The sequence below is a fragment of the Protopterus annectens genome, chromosome 2.part2 (genome assembly GCF_019279795.1).
Source record: "Protopterus annectens isolate FY-2018-M chromosome 2.part2, PAN1.0, whole genome shotgun sequence".
NCBI lineage: Eukaryota > Metazoa > Chordata > Ceratodontiformes > Protopteridae > Protopterus > Protopterus annectens.
In genome coordinates this window covers 848,260,186-848,279,752 of record NC_056730.1, presented here as the reverse complement: position 1 = coordinate 848,279,752, position 19,567 = coordinate 848,260,186, and the positions used below count along the sequence as shown (strand labels likewise).

General features: G+C 37.1%; 1 protein-coding gene across 1 annotated transcript in view; it reads right to left on the bottom strand.

The window, feature by feature from the left end:
- LOC122795985 (cGMP-dependent protein kinase 1-like) overlaps positions 1 to 19,567 on the bottom strand; it is a 1,306,845-nt gene that overhangs the window by 999,678 nt on the left and 287,600 nt on the right. Inside the window, exon 5 of the mRNA XM_044064466.1 lies at positions 11,732 to 11,837. Coding sequence (XP_043920401.1) covers positions 11,732 to 11,837 — 106 coding nt within the window. The remainder of the gene's footprint in view (positions 1 to 11,731; positions 11,838 to 19,567) is intronic.

Here is a 19,567-nt window from a genome sequence, read left to right as displayed (position 1 = left end):
CTACCTTGAACCAGGTCTCTGCTACAGAGCAAATGTCGATGTTCTCCATTTTAAGGAGTGCTTGGAGTGAATTCATTTTGAGATTTAGAATTCTAGCATTGAGCAGCATGACCCTCAGATTGCATTTGTAGCTGTTACGGTGGTAATTTGGTCTTTGGAACACCACCTAAAAAAGGCACTATAGGGGTGGCAAAAGCTTTGGCCAGTATCCAGAAGCCCATGGGTAACAGATGCAGGTCATCTCTGGCAAAGCATTGAGGTCTGTCAATAATGTCATCCCAGGCAGACAGATACTGGATCCCCTTAGAATGATGCCAGAAACTTAGCCAATTGTTGAAATCAATAATTTTCTGCTTGTACTGTGGTATCATTCTGGGTGATTGTAGGATGCTGCTCAGGGCTAGGGTCATACCCCCCCACCGGCTACATAATCCAAGAGCTCCTCCATGTCTCTTTTCATGTTGTCCGGGGAGGTATGTCTCAGGTCATTCACACCCACATGTACAATGCTAGAGTCATATTTGTACCTGTTGTTGAGGGACCTGAGTGCATGCATTATGTGGGGGATCCTGGCAGCTGATTGCTACTTTCTCCTCATTCAGCCTAGTGAGTGGGACATCAGTGTGCCTCACTATTGAGTCACCTATGACTAATGTGCTAGGCATGGTGTTTTTCATTAGGGGCTTTGGTTGAGTGGCACACTGTATAGGAGAGTTATGTGTCTCGTGATTAGTGTTGCGCTGTGGTGGTTAAGTGCGTTTCTGCCTTAAAGATCTCTGCTGTTTGGATAGATTTGTATTGAGACCCTCCACAAAGGTGGGTGTATGGTTTGTGTTTTTATGTGAAGGCAGTGCTGGTTTGTGTTCTGGAGGGCTATATGTTCCATATGGTGTGGTGCAATGTTGACCTTCTACTCTTGACCAGCTATTCCAGTCTTGGCTGGAGAGTGCATGGCTTCCAATGTGGATACATATCCCTTTATCAGAAAAAGCTTCCCTCATTCAATAACGCAAAGACTCTTATTGCATTACTCAAGCTAACCTCTTATAAGAACATATGTATCAGTATCTTATATATTCCCCCTGCCAATATCATCAGCATAAAGAAGGCATACTATTCTGGGCATCTACCAATATATCCCAAGAAAGCATCATCCTTGCTCAATCAAGGATTCCATTGTGACTGTTTTTTAAGCTGAATTTCTACAGCAGCTGCTCATAATTTTCATACACAGTAGCCTAATATTTTGGCACCTAAAAACTGAATAACACCAAACATACAAAACTGCAAAATAATGAAAAATATTATTTACCACGTAAAAATTTTTCAACCAAATTTACTGTAATGATCATAACATGACAGCCTCATAATCCACAGTAGATAATACGTGTCATTCTCCTTTTTGCACAAAAAAACCCCTGTATAACAAAACATATGTTCTAATAAGAAACCTTTTCCCATTAAAAATTCTAAAATGGAAGCAATGGTCTGTATTTCACTGTGTGTTTCAGAGCCACTGTGATAAAAAACATGCATTTTCAAGGAAGGATTTACATATATCTCCTATGATGTCTGTATTATGGAAGGTTTGTGGATATTTTTTTACTGAGGCTTTTTTTTTGCCAGGGTCTCATTGGATGGGTCCTATATACAGCTATTATGGGACTTTTTTGATTTTTCTTTTTAATGAACCTTGCTTGGTACATACCCATGAGGTAAACATACATCAAGCTTTGTATAAAATGAGTGTTTCACAGCATAGTCATAGAGTATCTACTTCTAGTACATTGATGACTTCAGTTAAGGCTGAAACATTTCTATAACTTGGTCATAGATTTTTCTGGAAAATGTTATTTAGAGGGAAAAAAACTACTTGTGATTACTATTAACGGTCAAGTGTCAAATACCAGAATGACACACATACATTTTTTTGCCTTTCTCTAGGATCAGACACTGATAAGCCTCTTTGCTTGATTCCATGTCATATAATAGAAATTCTAGATAAGAAGATGGCAGCGCCTCTCTGGCTCCAGATATGCACTTTTCATTTTTATGTTGTACCTTGTGATTCGTCTTATATTGTTAAGTGAGCAGATGTTGCAGCGGCAATGTTAGTGGTGTCCTAAATGGAATTTTGCCTGTTACTGCCTGTTATTTTGGTAACATAAAGTTGGAGTGGTGGAAGTTGGGCCTACAATGGTGAGCCAAGCTGATGTAGAGTGTGGGAAATGGAATTTTGTTGGGCTTATGTTAATGGATTGACCTTGAGATGTGGCAGATGGTGTTGGAAATGGTGAGAGAGATGGACTGGATGGTGGACTGTGAGGATCGGTGGTGTCAGAAGAAAGGACTTGGTGGTTGCTGGTGATGGTGTGGTCATTCGGACCTGCAGGTAGAGGTGGTTGCAAAGACTGTGGTTGGAAAGAGGGTCAGAAGGAAGGACTTTGATATGGATGTTGCTAGGGATGGTGTAAACCTTCAGGCCTGCAGGTAGTAGTGGTTGAAAGGTCTATAGTGAAGAGGATGGTCAAATGAAAGGACTGATTTAATTGTTGTTGGTGAAGCATGGACTTGGCAGAAGGGTGATGGAAGTAGTCCATGTATTGTGCTTGTTTTAATGCTTCTGGCTTCGGTTGGCTCTTTCACTGTTACTGTTTAAGTGCATTTGCTGTTTTTTGTTATAGGTTGTTGTGTTCTTCTGTATGTATTTGTGCATGAGCTTGGAGGAATGAAATTTATTCAACTGTAACTTGGGAGTGGTTGAATGACAATTCATATTTCTTTTATTTCCTTGTTTAAAATTATTTGAAAATGACTGGGTTCAAATATTATATAAATATTGTTTAAAGCTTTTTAGCTTTTCAGATTTCATTTTGTAACTTTACACTACACTTTTAAAAGTGTTCAACTTGTCATTTTTACTAGATTTTATGTGTGTGCAGCACTTTAAATGTTTTGGCGCCTTTTATGAATGGATTTCATTTAAATAGGGTCTATTATAATGTACTTAGTATTTTCACTTGAAAAAGCCCTGCATTTGAGCCAGAGTGAAAGCACTTGTGATATTTGAATAAATTTACTTGACTACCATCCTTGTTTTTGCCTGGACCATTTTTCCTGAGTATGATAAAAATATCCAATTCAAAGAACCTAATGACAAATTTCAAGGGTTGCATGTATACTCTGAACATATAACTTAACACTGTGGTATTCCAGTTAATAAAGACATAAATACTCCATCTCTCAGATGAATTGTTAAACCAAAGTCCTGTCTGCTTGAGTTGGTGAAAGCTCAGATGGATGTAAAAGATCCAATGACGTGTCAAAAGGAGTAGAGTAAGTTCCCTAATGCCCTGGCCAAATTTCCCCTAGTAGTATAAATATCACCCCAGTCTCCGTGAAAAGGCACTTCTAGCCTACTGGAACTAACCCAGTCAACAAAGAATAAAAATAAATAAACAAACAAATAAACAAATAAATAAATGTTAACCTACTGCCAGTTTCTGGATTTTGTATTTCCAGTGTAAAATAAGTGCTTATTATCTCTTTCCATTTCCAAAAGGGATCTAGCAATTCCTCATAGATCAGACCATTACATGATGCTGATACCCAATAGAAATGTGACAGTTATACAGATGTCTTCTTACTTGACAACTAAGACCAAAGAAGAGCAACATGTGCATAGTTTGCAATACCCCATTGTTAAATATGGATTTGAATCATAAATGCAATGGAGGGGAAGCAGTCCTAAAACAAAGTAACCTTCATTTCTTTTTTCCTGAAGTTTTACATAAAGAATATGTACAGTATTTGATAGTAGCTGCCACAACATTGTTTGCCTAACAGGAGTTTATTAAAGAAAATTAACATCAGATATTCTAAGGTGTCCAAGAAGAATTCTAATTTCAAAGAACAAGTAAAGAGCCCAGCCAGCACCAAAACAATGACATATTATCTATGGCACGTGTGACATGAATTTTAGCTAGATCACACTGATTAAGATATAATCTCAAGTTTATTTTATATACTTTATCTGCTTGCCCAGAACTAGTTTTATTCTAGGTTAGAGGGTTTGATCAGATAGTGAGTACCTTAAAATTAAATAAAACAGTGGACTGTCTGTTAGCCAGCCTAGTTCCACTCTCAGTGTCAACGGCTAAATATAACAGCTTGCAAACATGTATAACAGTTGTGCTGGGTTCTTCCTCAGACAATCCTTAATGAAAGGAGTATTCCACATTAAAAAATAACCTTGCTGTAATTGCAACAGGGTTTCTTTTCTAGCTCAGAGGCAGTAATTCCAGCACAGAATGATGAAGGTCTTAGGTTTAAGCCCTAGACAGATTTAATGTATATATACATCAACTTCTGGCTCATCGAATAGCACACTAGCCTTTTATGCTTGAAGATTAAAGACTGGAAAATTCTATTATCCCACAGCATGCAAAGATTCATTGCAGGTAGCACACTAGCTTTTGATGATGGAAGATTAGAATACCATAAGTTCTGTTCCCGCATAAGTTGCATGGATTCAGCTTTCCTTGACAACTAGATGGGTATTGACTAATTTACTCTGTGGGAATGGAGTATGGCCCTCATTAAATGAGCTGAAAAACACACCCACTGAACTTTATGTTTTGCATGCCTAAGCTCCTTACAGTTTCCAGAGGTGCCTACCTGGTAAGACCTTATAAACCCATGAGCCTTTATGCCACATTCAGACTGCCATCAACGCAGAAGCCATTTTGAATAACTTTAACTTCCATCCTTGATATTAAATTCTTACATTTCCCATTAAGCTGTGGTAGATGTCAAATAAGGAGATGGATGTTATGCACCAAAAAAGGCATGATTTTGTCTGTCATTATTAGAGTCCATCTGCAGGCTGTGGTGACGCTATACTTCTCACACACAGCTGATTCCATGCATCTCACACTTGTAAATGAGACCAGTCTCAAAAGAATGTCTCATTTCAAAAAATAAAACTGGTTAAGAAAGTAGCCTAATGCTACCAGTGCAATACTTTCCTATAAAAATGAGAAACCCTCCTTAGAACAGTTGACAACTAAGGTAACACAAACAGAAATCCTGCCTTGACAAGAGTCATACAACCCACTACAATAGTGCTGAATACAATGACTTCAGGATCAGTGCAGATACTAGATCCACATATGTCCAAAAGAAAGCTTGACAGTGAAAACCCTGCTGTAAAGCCTGACATACTCATGGTCTGAAGAAGATTTTGATTAATAGTATCAAATCTTTATTCTACTAATTTCCTACTATCACAGTCATCTATCTCATTACTGATTTCTGAATGTCTCTCTCACTTTTACCATCCTTAGTGAAACCATATGCTTAGGGAGTATCTTCCTGGTTTCTAATATGTTTGTCTATACCTATATATGGGAAGCAGGGGCAAGTATAGTTAGGGATAGAGATTAGAATATGAATGGATTAAAGTTGCAATGCCATCCATCTGCTGAGTATCTCAGATGTAAAAGGAAAATCAAATGTTATAAAAAATTATACACTACTGGAACTTGTAATTTAAAAACTATGAATGCGGGTAAACTATCTGTGACTAAAGATGAAATGACATGAATAAGTATTGGAGTCTTGGGAATTAATAAACAAAGATGTGATAGAGTGTGTCATTTTTGTCAGATAATCATCAGATCTTTCACTGTGGTCAAGACCCTTGCAGCAGAAACAGAGTTTTCCTCATAATTAATATATAGGGTATCAGAAGCAGTACTTGGTTGTAATCCAAAGGAAAAAATGGAAGTCCAAAGCAATATACTCATAATTACAGAGATACAAGTGTATTTCAATTACAGTTGCCAAAGGAGATGATGTTGACTTGTTTTTGAGAATATACAGCATTTTGTGGATATAACACTAAAAAGACATTGCATTCATCATAAGTGACTGGAATTCTAAAGTTGGTAATCAAAGTACAGTTGGAATAATGGGAATGTTTAGCTTTGGAGTGTGAAATAAAGGAGAGCAGAACTGTAAGCTGGACAGCACTAAAACACCTACACAAATGATAGAATGAAAGAAAATAATTAAGTGGCTCGCTTTCAAACAACCTAAGGTATGCTTTTTTACGTGGATATCACAAGATGGGCACTAATGAAATCAAATCCACTACATACTTTGTGGTAAGAGACAGATGAGTATTATAAAGCTAGAAGAAGTAAGGCCCAGAACAGACCATGGATGAGACCATCAGCCTCATTTCATAAAGTAAAGGAATGAGTTAAAGAAAGCAAAAAAAGTTATTAGATCAGCAATATACGAGCTCAAAAACATTCTATATTGATGTGTGGGATAGAGGAAGAACAGATTAAATGGAGTAGACATGGTGGCTATAGTGACTGACAATCTAAGGAACAGATTTTGTGATATTGTTCTAGAGGTGGTAATGAAAGTATTCCAAACTGAAAGAAGAGTAAAAAGGCATAATGACTGTCTGTGAATGTTTTAGAAGTAGCTGTAGAAGGAGGGAGAGGAAAGGCAGTATAGATAGGGAAAATATCAAACTGAATGCAGAGTTTCAACTATAAAAAGAAGAGATAATGATGCATATTTAAATGAATACCACAAAGAACTGATGGAACATAATAAAATGATAAAGAGAAAAGATCAGTTCAAGAAAACTTGCAATATTAAGGGGAACCTCTGGGTAAAACATGTACATGATAAAGGAGAAATATGGACAGGACCTAGCAAAAGATATAAAGTAGAAATGGCCGGTATATACAGAAAAACTATATAGACAAGGGTAAGGTGGTTCACACAGCCTATCTAGATCTTGCCTAGGCTTTCTACACCATCCCCAACTCTGGACTTATAGATAAACTCACTAAACTAGGTATAAATCCCTATGTTACAAAATGGGTTGCCAACTGGCTCACTGATAAAACCCACACTGTGAAAGTAGCAGACTCCAAATTCAAATTCAGACCAGCGACAAGTGGAGTACCACAGGGTTCAGTCCTGGGTCCTTTCCTGTTTGGTATCTACTTCACTGAAGTACAGGCTAACACAGAAGGTCTTTGACTAATGAAGTTCACAGATGACTGCAAACTAAGAGCCACAATCAACACTCCTAACGATGTGGACATTCTACAAAAGGGCCTCACTGAGTCAGATGCCTGGTCTCAAAGCCATGGCTTAGTACCTACCTATGAACCTATAAGATGGTCCCCCACATTATTGATACATACAATGGCGTATTCTCTGATATAGATTTACACAGCTTGGAAGGTGAAGATAATAGATCATAAAAAGCCTTCCTAACAACAAGCCTGCAGAAAGTGATGGGATTTCAGCTAAATTACATAAAATCCTTTCAATAATGTTGTTACAATGTTGCTCAGAATTTACCAGCAAATTTAGAAATGCAACCATAGCCTGTGAAATGGAATACAACAATTTTATAATTAGATTCCCAAGAAATGGTAATGGCAAAGAATGCTCAAATAATTAAACAAGTGCACTTTTTTCACATGCTAGAAAGGTACTGCTCAAGATCCTACAAGCTAGACATCAACAATATACGAAATGAGAATTGCCAGATGTAAAAGCCAGTTTTGGAAAGAGCAGAGACATCAGAGATCAAATTGTCAATGTGATGATGTGAGGTAGTGATAGCTGGAGTTTTGTAACTAATTTTATGTCATATGAATATCAAACTGATTTGTGCAGATCCTTGTGATAAACATATATTTGTAAAGTGTCTTGTGTTAAAAATGTATCAACAGTAGGTCCTGCTAGACAGAAAATAAATATACATGTATGTCATACTGTATTGTAACAAAGGATATGTATATATGTTAACAAAGGATGCTGGAAGGGAAGGGAAGGGGTTAAGCTTAGCCCAGCTAACCTTAAGAAAAATAGTTTGAAATTAAATGACTTGGTTTAGGACATAAAGATTTTATCTCACAGATCTGAATGCAGCCATAGATGCAATGTCTGGGCTGGGTTCCTGGTCTTATTGTCCTTTATAGTGAACTAACTGCTAACCTGGAATGTCAAAGAATGGCTTGTTAGTATCTGCAGGAAGGGTGGAAGCATTAAAATTGTTTTACAGTCTACAGATGCTGGAATAAACCTTAGCAAAGCTGTACATATGAATTGTGTCACATCTGTGCTAGATTCTGTCTCAGCTTCTAGTTAGGGGGGTAGTGTGGGAACCACAGAATCAGGTAACCGGATGTGATGACCTTCTGTAGCCAGAAATTAAATTGTATTTAGATACTAGTGAGAGATATGATAGAGGACACTCACCACTCTGTTTTGAAACTGACAAGACCACTCACCCACTGCATCTTGTCTTGCTTAAGTGAGTAACTTAACTAGGGAACAGCAGTTATTCAGTCAGTTAGGAAAAGTATAGTGAGATTAGCTAAATGTATTGTTTTCTGTATCTGAGTCTTTCCAGCTGTGTTGTTTTTTTATAATTCCTGTGAATTGAAACTCTGGTGTTTATTGTAAATAGATATTCAGCATTTTCATGTTTTCCATTTTATTATATATTATTAAATATATTTATACCTTTCACTGTGGTTGATCGTTTAGAAAATATTTTAACCTTTGAGAGTAATTGCATTTATTTTGTGGCACTGTGAGCTCATGCTCCTGAAAGTCTTGCCAATTAGTTAACACTACCATTTGTGTAAGCATTAATTTTGCTAAGAGTAATTGGGTACCCTGGTAAGAATCTTAATGTAGCTGGGTGGTAGCAGTGAATTTACCTTATAGTCTGTGTGGAGGTGGCATAGTGGGTACAACTGTGCCAGCCTTTCCCAGGTGTGTGTGTGTGTGTGTGTGTGTGTGTGTGTGTGTGTGTGTGTGTGTGTGTGTGTGTGTGTGTGTATGTGTGTGTGTGTATGGAAATCAAATCTCAAAGAATGTGTATGTCAGCTACTTGGAACAAGGACACAGAGCACTGATTTCTACAGAGAGAAGGTTGGTGTCTTATTTGGGGTCTGGATGGGAAGTCCAGCCGCAGGACTGGTGTGTGCTCCCTGTGTGCTCTTAAGAGAAATTGTACTTGGTACAGAGAGTTGCTTCTGAAAATACTGTGTTCATCTACTTTTGTTCTAAGTGAATGTTCACCATCAGTGTTAGTGGTAAGGACTGAAGCTCCTTGATTACTGGCCCAGAGGAGAGATGTCACAGTCAGCATCCAGTAGATAACAGAAAAAGCAGTGGAGCCCCAAAAATATTTATTTTGTTTGATTGACTACTTCAAAGTATTTATCTATGTGGACTCTAACAATCTATTGCAATTATGTAGAGAAATGGGGATACCAAATCACCCTGTTTGCTTCTTGAAGAATAATTATGCAGACCAAGAGGTAACAATTAAAACTAAGCATGGAATAACTGACTGGTTCAAGATAAGGAAATGATTGCGATGAGGGTGTATATTGCCACTTTACTTATTTAATTTATATGTTGAATATATCATGTGATAGGGGAGGTTATATGAATTCGGATGCTGGAATCAAAACTGCTAGGAGGAATATTAATAATGACACATATGCAGACATCAGTCTGATGGCTGAAAGTAACGAAAAGTTGAAGATTCTGATGATGAAGGCAGAAGCATAAAACTCAAAAAGCTGGTTTGCATCTCATTACAAAAACTAAGATTATGTCACCAGGTTCTATCAGTTCTTTTTAAGTATATGTGGAAGATTTTATCTTTCCGGGCTTAAATATCTCTGTGCATAGGGAATGCAGCTATGATATAAAAAATGATGTTTGCTGCTTGGGAAGAAAGGTGTGGCAAATTATAACAAGATTTTGAAGAGCAAAGGCATCATATTGCCAAAAAAAGCCCATATAGACGCAACTATGGTTTTCTAGCAACAACATAATGATGGAGAATTGAACTTTAAGGAAGGCACTTGAAAATACATGCATTTGAACTTTGGTGCTGGAAAAAAATCTTTGAGAGTCTGTGGTCTAAACAAAGATCAAATTATTCAGTACTTCAGGAAATAAACCTACTCTGTTCCCTGCAGTGTCTGCTAACAAAAAACTAAACTCAAATACATTACCCAGAAGAAGAAATGTGGCATAGGCTAGGATGGATAAATAGTATTACTGAAGTAAGTAAACCCATAAGCCACCCAGTGGGTTCCCTTCACATGGTTGACGACATTTCAGAATGTCAATATTCATATGGCCAAGACCATATGATCGACCTTCAAAATGTCCATACTGTGTGGAATGGAAAGATTTCCATATTCTGCACTGTAGTGCGATCTTGGAGTTGGTATATTTAAGTTCCAGGGAGTGTGGGGGTGGAGCTCCCCATGACAGGTGGAGGGGGGTGTTGCCACCCTCCCCCCTCACTAGCAGTGGGAAGGTAAGTTTTTTGTGTTTTTTATTTTTTCTTCTATGGTCAACATTTCGAATGTCAATCATATGGTCTCAGCCATATGAATGTCAACATTCGGAAATGTTGACCATATAAAGTAGATCCCACCCAGTAGATAACCAACTGGCTCACAGACAGGACCCAGGAGTTTAGAATTGGTGAGTCCACCTCTACAAATAAGCCAGTCACAAGTAGAGTCCCTCACAGATCAGTCCCTGGACAGCTCCTTTTTCGCATTTACTTCTCTGAAGTCAAGGCCAATGTCAATGGTCTCTGTCTGACTAAATTTGCAGATGATTGTAAATTAGGAGCTGTGATTGAAACCCACATCTACACAAATGTTCTCCAGGAAGAGCTGGCACAGACAAACAACTAGTGTCAGAGCCATGGACTAAAATGAAATGCCAAGAAATGCACAACAGTATTCTTCAGGAAGTCATCTACCCCTGGTAACTATCATATTGACAGCATACCCCTTAGAACTGACAGAGTAATCAGGGACTTAGGGACACACATAGACAGTAATCTAGCCTTTGACCATCATGGGTCTACAGGACAATTGGATGGGGAACAAGAAATTCATCCCTGGCTTGACACTTATGTCTGTAAGGGACCCAAGCAGACTGTAAACTCTTCACCTCCCTGGCCTCTTCTTATAAATGTTTCATCTTCCAAGACCCTGCTTACACTTATCAAGTATATCAGAACTTGATTTGAGATGCATGGCTAGGCTTAAAAAGGCCCTTGCGGTCATTAACCTAGTAAACAACTATGAACCTACTAACCTATAATATGAATTTTCATGAATTTAAAGAATGACTTGCTGACAGACACGATACTGAGGTCATGAAGAGTTAAATTCAACTAAACAACTTAATCATCTGTCTGTCAATCTAACTCAGTCTATTCATCATTACATTTTTGTTTATATACACCATATAGCTGCATTTGGGTAATTCATTCTTTTATCATTCTTTTAGCATTCTTGTACTGAATTTTCAGGTGTACTTCAAAATGTGTTATCATTAAGGTAGTTTAGTTTTCAAGGTAAAGAGTAACTAGAGAAGTGTGTTCCAAAGGTCACCTGTTTTTTTTTTGTTTTGTTATTTTTACTTATTGCATCCTATCATACTGGAATATATACTATACTTTATCCACATAAAATGATACCTTGTTGGAGTAGTTTTTAAGCTGTTAGTTGTACTATTACTAGTTTTATCATTTTTCACTGAAATGAAAATGAAATATAACTTTCCTCATTCCCAGTCCATTACACCCCCCACTCCCCAAAATAAAAGACAATTAAATTAAATTTCTTGAACTTACGTTTTAAGGAAACCAATAATTTGTTCCCGTTTCTTCTTGGACTTACTAGTCATGATAGCCCGGTATGTTTTCCTTTCAATACTCCATAGTAGCACATAAGACATTGCTGTAAGGATGAGAAGGAACAATGTGATTTGAAAACAGAAAAAAGAGAAGATAGTAGGTGTTTAAGGTATGAATGAGAAATTTACAGAGCCTGCAGATGCAACCAAAATGTGCAATGTTAAGCAAAGAGATTTTGGCAACACACTATTGCTAGTTTTATCATTTTTCACGGAAATGAAAATGAAGTATAACTTTCCTCATTCCCAGTCCATTCCACCCCCCACTCCCCAAAATACTGGAGGAAAGGCGAGGCCGTGAGAAATAGTGCACTTTTAATACATATCTATGGCTAGACAGAGATTTGTCCAAATGGTAGACACTAGAATAAAGGAGTGATAAAAAACATCCACCTTAATTCACTGTGTACAAATTTCATATTTAGCTATCCCTTTGTCACATAATCAAACCTGCTAAAATTCCTCTACCTTCCATATTTTTCTAATTTCATGCAACTACAATGAAAGTTCACACATTGCAACACAAACATATACACAACTCAAATCGCCCCACTCCACTAAAAACAACTGCCCAAACCCGGACCTTCACTTAAAAGGAAAAAGAAAAGCGAAAGAATTAACTTCAAGATTGCAGACGCACAATGCACTCACAACTCTCTGAAAAAGCACTTAAATCAACAACTAAAAATGAAAAGCAGTTTTAAACAAATAAACATCATTAGCCAATCACTAAAAACAGCATCCAGTGAAATACATTATTCTATCTATCCAGACTTATTTTCTGAGGCCATATGCATATTTCTGTGATTCTGATGTTTTCAAGATAATAATACAAAAGATGGAACAGTGAACAGTTTTACAAAGAGTCCTATAAACCACAAAGAATATACGTAGGAATTCTGTAAATTGTATTTGTCATGATGTGATATATATTATTCAACCTGTTAAATTTTGCATGATTGCAATTGTGTAATTATCTTACCTTTTGCAATGTTTTTAAAATACAGAAGTTAGTGATGTATATTTCTACTATTATTATCATCTCTTAATATATGAATGCTCATAAGATTTTATGATTTATTGTATGGTGATTGCTTTTGGAAATATTAACAAAGCAGGGCTTCAAAACTGCATGACTATCATATGTCCTTTACTGCACACTTGGCCAAATTAAGCATTTACTGAGAGAACTGCCATGAGCATTTTGGTTAGTTATTTGAATTATGAAATATTATAAAAATATGGATATTCTGCCTACTTTTAAAAATAATAAAAGGTAGTTGGTTCCAAAACTGCCTACTGTCTTAAGAGGCCTGCTAAAGAAAATAATTTCAAAAACCACACATGGGACGCACAAAATATTACTCACTTATTCTTGTCCTTAGAGATGAGACTTTTTATTTGTTGTTATGCCATTATGTAGCTGCTTTATTTTTCAAATTTAATAAAATATGGAAATGTTTAAGCTTCCTAAACAGGCATAACAACAGTTGTTAATATTTTATAAAACTGTCCCTGTACTGCATGTGATATAAAAACATTTTCTTCTATTTGATGTGACTTCTCATATGACAACACTAAAAATATAGTTGTACTCCTTTGAAAAAATACAAGCTAAATTATCTTTGCACAAGATTTATAACTAATAATGACAAATGATGACAGTTTAGTGCGGAATACAGCTATGATTACAGCAAAATAATCATGGAACTTACAGCTTAACAAAAATAGTGATGACATCTACAAACGTCTAATAGAGGCCATTCTAAGTATCAGCTCAGACAGTTTCAAACAAAGCTACAACAGATGAATGGGTGATGTAGAACAGAGCATGTGCATGCAACTTTAAGAAGCATTTCCAGATGTAGGCACATGTGCGTGTGCGTGTGTGTGTGTGCGTGTGTGTGTGTGTGCGTGTGTGTGTGTGTGTGTGTGTGTGTGTGTGTGTGTGTGTGTGTGTGTGTGTGTGTGTGTGTGTGTGTGTGTGTGTATATATATATATATATATATATATATATATATATATATATATATATATATATATATAGTGAGCATGTGCAGGCAGCAGTGCCGTTTTGTGGGAACAGCCAGAGTGTTAACATGTATGAGTGCGGTTGTCAGTCTTTTTATAAGTTTATTTAAGTTAAAGTTACTAAGCCTCATTCCTGATGTGTTTGTGTGTAATAAAGCTGCATGAACCAAACCCACAACTGTTCGTCTGTTTTATCCTGACCGGACGAGCGGAAGTATCAGAACTGGGATTGAGAGTGCAACTTCTTCAAGCCATGAGGTGCAGAGTTGATGGTGAAGGTATATTGAGCAGGTTGGCTGATAACAGTGCTCAAACAATCAAAAATGGCCAGAAATGAGCTTCAGGTAACCAAAACTTGCACAAATGATTTATCTTGCAAAGAAAATGAAATGAAGCATTTGTAAGGCACAAAACACATTATTAATCAAACAAAAGGTACAAAACACATCATTAACTAAATAAAATGTTCAAAACCACAATATTTGATAAAACTATCAGAAATACTAACATGGGGCTCAGAATTACCTTTGGTTTGCGTAATGAGCTTGTTTAAAGTAAAATGAGTGCAAGAAAAGTATAATGACCATGATAAGAGGCTAAATGGGCATAACAAGTACAATAAACGGGCAAAATAATCATAAAAGAGCAAAGCGACTACATGCTTTTAGTAAACAACCATGTTTTGGGCATAAACTACTATTTTACATTGACCAAAGCCATTCAAAGCATAACTAGAGTTGTTTGAAGTATCTGAGAGTAGTATGCATAGTATTTGCAGAATGTGTTCTTTACTATGGTGCAATTATTTCAAAGAGTGTGCTGTATGCTAAGTACAGTTATTTTGTAAAGTACAGTCAAAGTGCAGCTATTTTGGAACAAAGTTTCTTGTGCTGTGCACATTTATTCACAGGGTGCCGCCATTTCAAAGTGTTTCTTGCACTGTACAGAGTTATTTTGCAAAGTACAGTCATTTTGAAATGTTTTTGTGCTGTGTACAGTTTATTTGCAAAGTACAGTTATTTCAAAGTATTTTTTACACTGATGAATGATTTTGCAAAGTACAGTGAATTTAAAGTGTTCATGTACTAAGGAGACTTATTTGGCAAAGTGCAATTATTTCAAAGAGTCTATTGTGCTATAGGGCATAATTAGAAAGTACTGGTATATATATATATATATGTATATATATATATATATATATATATATATATATATATATATATATATATACATATATATATAGATAGATAGATATGTGTGTGTGTGTGTGTGTGTGTGTGTGTGTATATGTTCGTATATAATTTCAAGCACCTTCACTACTGTGTGTTGATATGGAAGAGGCATTTCGCAGACCCAGTCCACTTGTGTTTGATCCTAATATTGCAGAGAACTGGAGAGTATTTGAGCAGGAATATGATATTTTCATACAAGCAGCTTTTTCTGACAAAGATGGACATACAAGGGCATTTATTTTGCTTAACTTAGCTGGATCAGAGGCCATTGAAAGAGAGTATTCATTTGTGTATGCACCAGACGTATATGCAGGAGAGGGGGATCCACCATATTGTTGTACTGGCTGAATCAAGAGAGGACCCTGAGTGCTTGAAATGTGCAACCCCCCCCCCCCCAGACAAATGTTACATTAGAGAGGCACCTATTTTTTACAAGCCAGGTGAAACGTTTGCAGCTTGTATAACTGACTTCAGAAATAAGGCTAAAATGTGCAGATTGGGTGATTTGAAAGATGAGTTAATAAAGGACAGGCTTGTGTGTAGTGTTAATAATGCTGCAGTGAGAAAGATTTTGCTTTATGACAGTGATTTAACATTGAACAAAGTTATAGAGATTTAGCAAATCCATGAGATCACAGAAAGGCACACAAATATGCTTACAAGTGAAAAGAGCTTAGTTTCATCAGCCTTTAGAGCAAGTGTAGATAACATGCAGCATGTGGCAGGCAGAAGCAGGCCTAAGCACATGGCAGTTGCAACTCCTGCGGGATTCCCAGGGAGGACCTGTGACTTCCTTGCAAGTTCCAAGACTAGCTCAGCAAAATGGACATGCTCAGTGCAGTATAAGGGTGAGTCAGCAAAACCCAAGTCAAGTCATATTGTTAACTGTCATAATTGTGGTGCCAGTCATGAGTCTAAAAGAGAGAAGTTATTAGCATTTGGTCAGCAATGGCACAAGTGTAAAACATGGAACCATCAATAGTTTTGTAAATCAAGCAAGCCTCATTCAGTTATTAAGAAAGCTCACTCAAAAAAGCAAGTTGATCATGTGGAAAGCTGCAAACCTGCTTTCTATATAGATGGTGTATCAGTGATCAGTGAAAAGGTTAATGCAGTAGATTTTTTGGCATATAATGAAGTATTTTATACTCTTCTGATCAATGGTAAACCCACAGAGCTCAAAGTAGACACTTGTTTAAAGTATAATGTGATGTCAGCAGAACAATTTGCTAGAGTGAGAGCTGGAGAGCAACTTAATTTGGCTAACTGTGCAAAGCTTGTTGCTTATGGAGGTGAAGAGATTCAGACAGAAGGCTCAGTAGTGCTATCATGATATTTGTCCAGGAACAGTTACAGCTTGAAATTTTATGCAGTCAGAAGACCTGTGCAGTCTAGGTTTCAGAGACAGTTTAAGAATGAAACTGCTTTCTTTTATGAAAGATGTCCATCATGTAAGCACATGTCCCAGTTCCTGCTTCAGTGATCCTATTTTCTCAGAGTATGCTGATGTTTTCAATGACAAGTTAGGCAAACTTCCAGTTGTGTACTCCATGAAAATTGACCTACAGGTCAGTCCAGTGGTCAGACCCACAAAGAGAGTTCCAATAGCTATGCAGGACAAAGTCAAGGTCCAGTTAGACAAGATGGTGCAGCAAGGTGTGATTTGTCCAGTCACAGAACCAAATGAGTGGGTGCCTTCATTGGTAACTGCTCTCAAGAAAAGTTCAGATGAAATCAGAATATGCATGACCCAAGAGACTTGAGCAGGCATTAAAGACACCTCATCATCCTATGGGTACAGTCAAGGAGGATGCCGCCCTCATGTCAAATGCCACTGTTTTTTCTATCTTAGATGCAAAAAGTTCATTTTGACAAGTAGTGCTTGATCAAAATCTTCATTACTGACTACATTCAGCACACCATGTGATAGACACAGATTCTTCAGGATGCCTTTTGGAATAGGTTTGCCAGTGAAGTCTTCCAGCTTGCAATGGAGCAAATTTTGTGTGCTATTTGTGTGCTATAATAGTTGATGATTTAATGGCTGGAAGTAATGGTGAAGCAGAGCATGACAGAAACCTCAGGAAAGTTCTGGACAGAGCGAGTCAAGTGAACTTGAAGCTCAATCCTCTGAAATGTGAATTCAGACTACCATAAGTTACTTATGTAGCTCATTTATTTACCAGCATAGGCTTATAACCAGACCCTTCTAAACAAGTAGCCATTCTCAAGATGCTGGCTTCAAACAATGTCCAAGCCCTACAGTGTTTCCTTGGCATGGTTAATTATTTGGGCAAATTCATCCTTGATTTAGTGAGTTATCAGCACCTTTAACAAAGCTGACATGGAAAAATGCTGACTGGTCATGGTTAGAACAACACCAGAAAGCATTTGATAACTTCAAACAGCAAATTGCCAACCCCCCTACATGGAGATACTATGATGTCCACAAACCAGTAGTTGTTTCCTGTGATGCCTCAAAGTGTGGTCTTGATGCAGTTATTCATCAGGAAGGCAGACCTGTTCCCTATGCATCTAGAACTCTTACCCAAAATGAGAAGCAGTATGCTCTAATTGAGAAGGAATTTTTGGTAATTGTGTTTGCATGTTCAAAGTTCCGTGAGTATATATGTGGCTGAGCTATCCAGATCGGGACTGATCATCTAGTTACTATTTTAAAGAAGATAAATAATGCGCCAGAGCAAACACAGGAACACAAACGGCAGATATTCTCCAAAATAAACTGTTGAAAAGTACAAATCCAGGTGCATAGATCAGAAACACACGATATATCCAAAAGTTCGTATAAACCTATTTATTGCACAAAAAGTAAGCGCTTTCACCCGTAGGCTTCTTCAGACTGTTACACTTCATATAAAAACAGTTCATTTATATAATAGATAATCATATCTGATAGGTCAAGAACTTCCTGACAGCAATTCAAAAAATCCCAACATATTTAAAGCTGAATATTCCCAATGAATCACTAAAATAAAACGCACAGTTGATAAAAAACTAACTAAATGACCATGCATCTCTTAAAATCATAAAATTACATATATCTATAAATACATTCATATATTTACAAACAACAATATATGATACAAAGTACAAAAAACAATAATAGAATGTAAAACAGTATGATGAACTGATAATGAGTGCTTGCAGGCATTTAGGAACGTTTTAACTTAGGCAACTTTCTCTTACGCAAAATGGGCTGTAGTGGAACTTTGTCATTAAGACCAGGGGACCAATCCGCTCTACAGCGGATGATCCATTTCAGTTCACATTCCTGTGTGTAATTGTCTATGTCCCCCCCTCTAACATTAGGAGTGGTCCTTTGTATGACACAGAACTTAAATGAGTGGGAGGCTCCCATACACCTGACATGTTTAGCTAATGCATTGTGTTCTGAACCTAGACGTATATGATAAACATGTTCTCTGATGCACTCCCTTAATTGTCTACAAGTCTTCCCAATGTAAAATGCTGTGCAAGAAATGCATCTAGCAAGATAGACAACATTTGAACTCAAACAGGTAGTCTTGGTATGAAATGAATACTCATGCCCAGTTACAGGATGTACAAAACTCTCATCCATGTCAATGTACTTGCACTGATTGCAATTATGACAAGGGGAGGTATTGTAACCACATACATCGGAAATACACTGATCGACCATGGGGGGATGACACAACATACGTTTCAGGTTACGCTTATTCTTATAAACAAACTTGGGCGCAGGTCCTACAATGTCAAAGACATCATTATTGAGTAGGAGGGTGTCCCAATCTTTTCCTATAATCTCTCTAACCTGTTTCACATCCTTGGTGAAATATAACGATATTCTCATTTCATTTGTTTTTATAGTTGGAGTATCATCTTCAAATTCACCCCAATCAGAAAAATAAGGACGCACCCTTGAATTTCTGAGTTTATTCACTTCAACCACAGTCCTATCAATGTCACTTTCATTGTAACACCTCTCAGTTAACCTGTACTTAAGCTCAGATATCTCCTGTGGGAAACCTTCATGTGTAGGATTGAGTCTAGATACTCTCATCATCTGGCCTTTTACAACGTTATCAAAGACATATCTAGGGTGCATACTATGTCTGTGTAACAAGGTGTTTCTATAGCAAACTTTTCTATGAACTTAGGTATTTAGAAGTCCACTATCAAGTCTGGTAATATTAACATCCAGAAAAGATATATCTGTTAGAGAAAAACTAAAAGTAAACCTGAGAAACCTCGTTAAGCCATTTATAGTATGTACAAATTCCAACAAACTTGTTTCATCTCCCCTCCAAATTAGGAAGAGGTCATCTACAAATCTATAAAATCCAACATAGTGTTGAAAACTTTGTAAAGGAAATAACAATTCCTCCTCCCAATCCGCCATTACAATGTTGGCGTAGCTATTGGCACAGGGAGTGCCCATAGCTACACCGTCTTTTTGTAAATACACATTATCATCAAAAACAAACAAGTTGTTATGAAGCACTGTTTC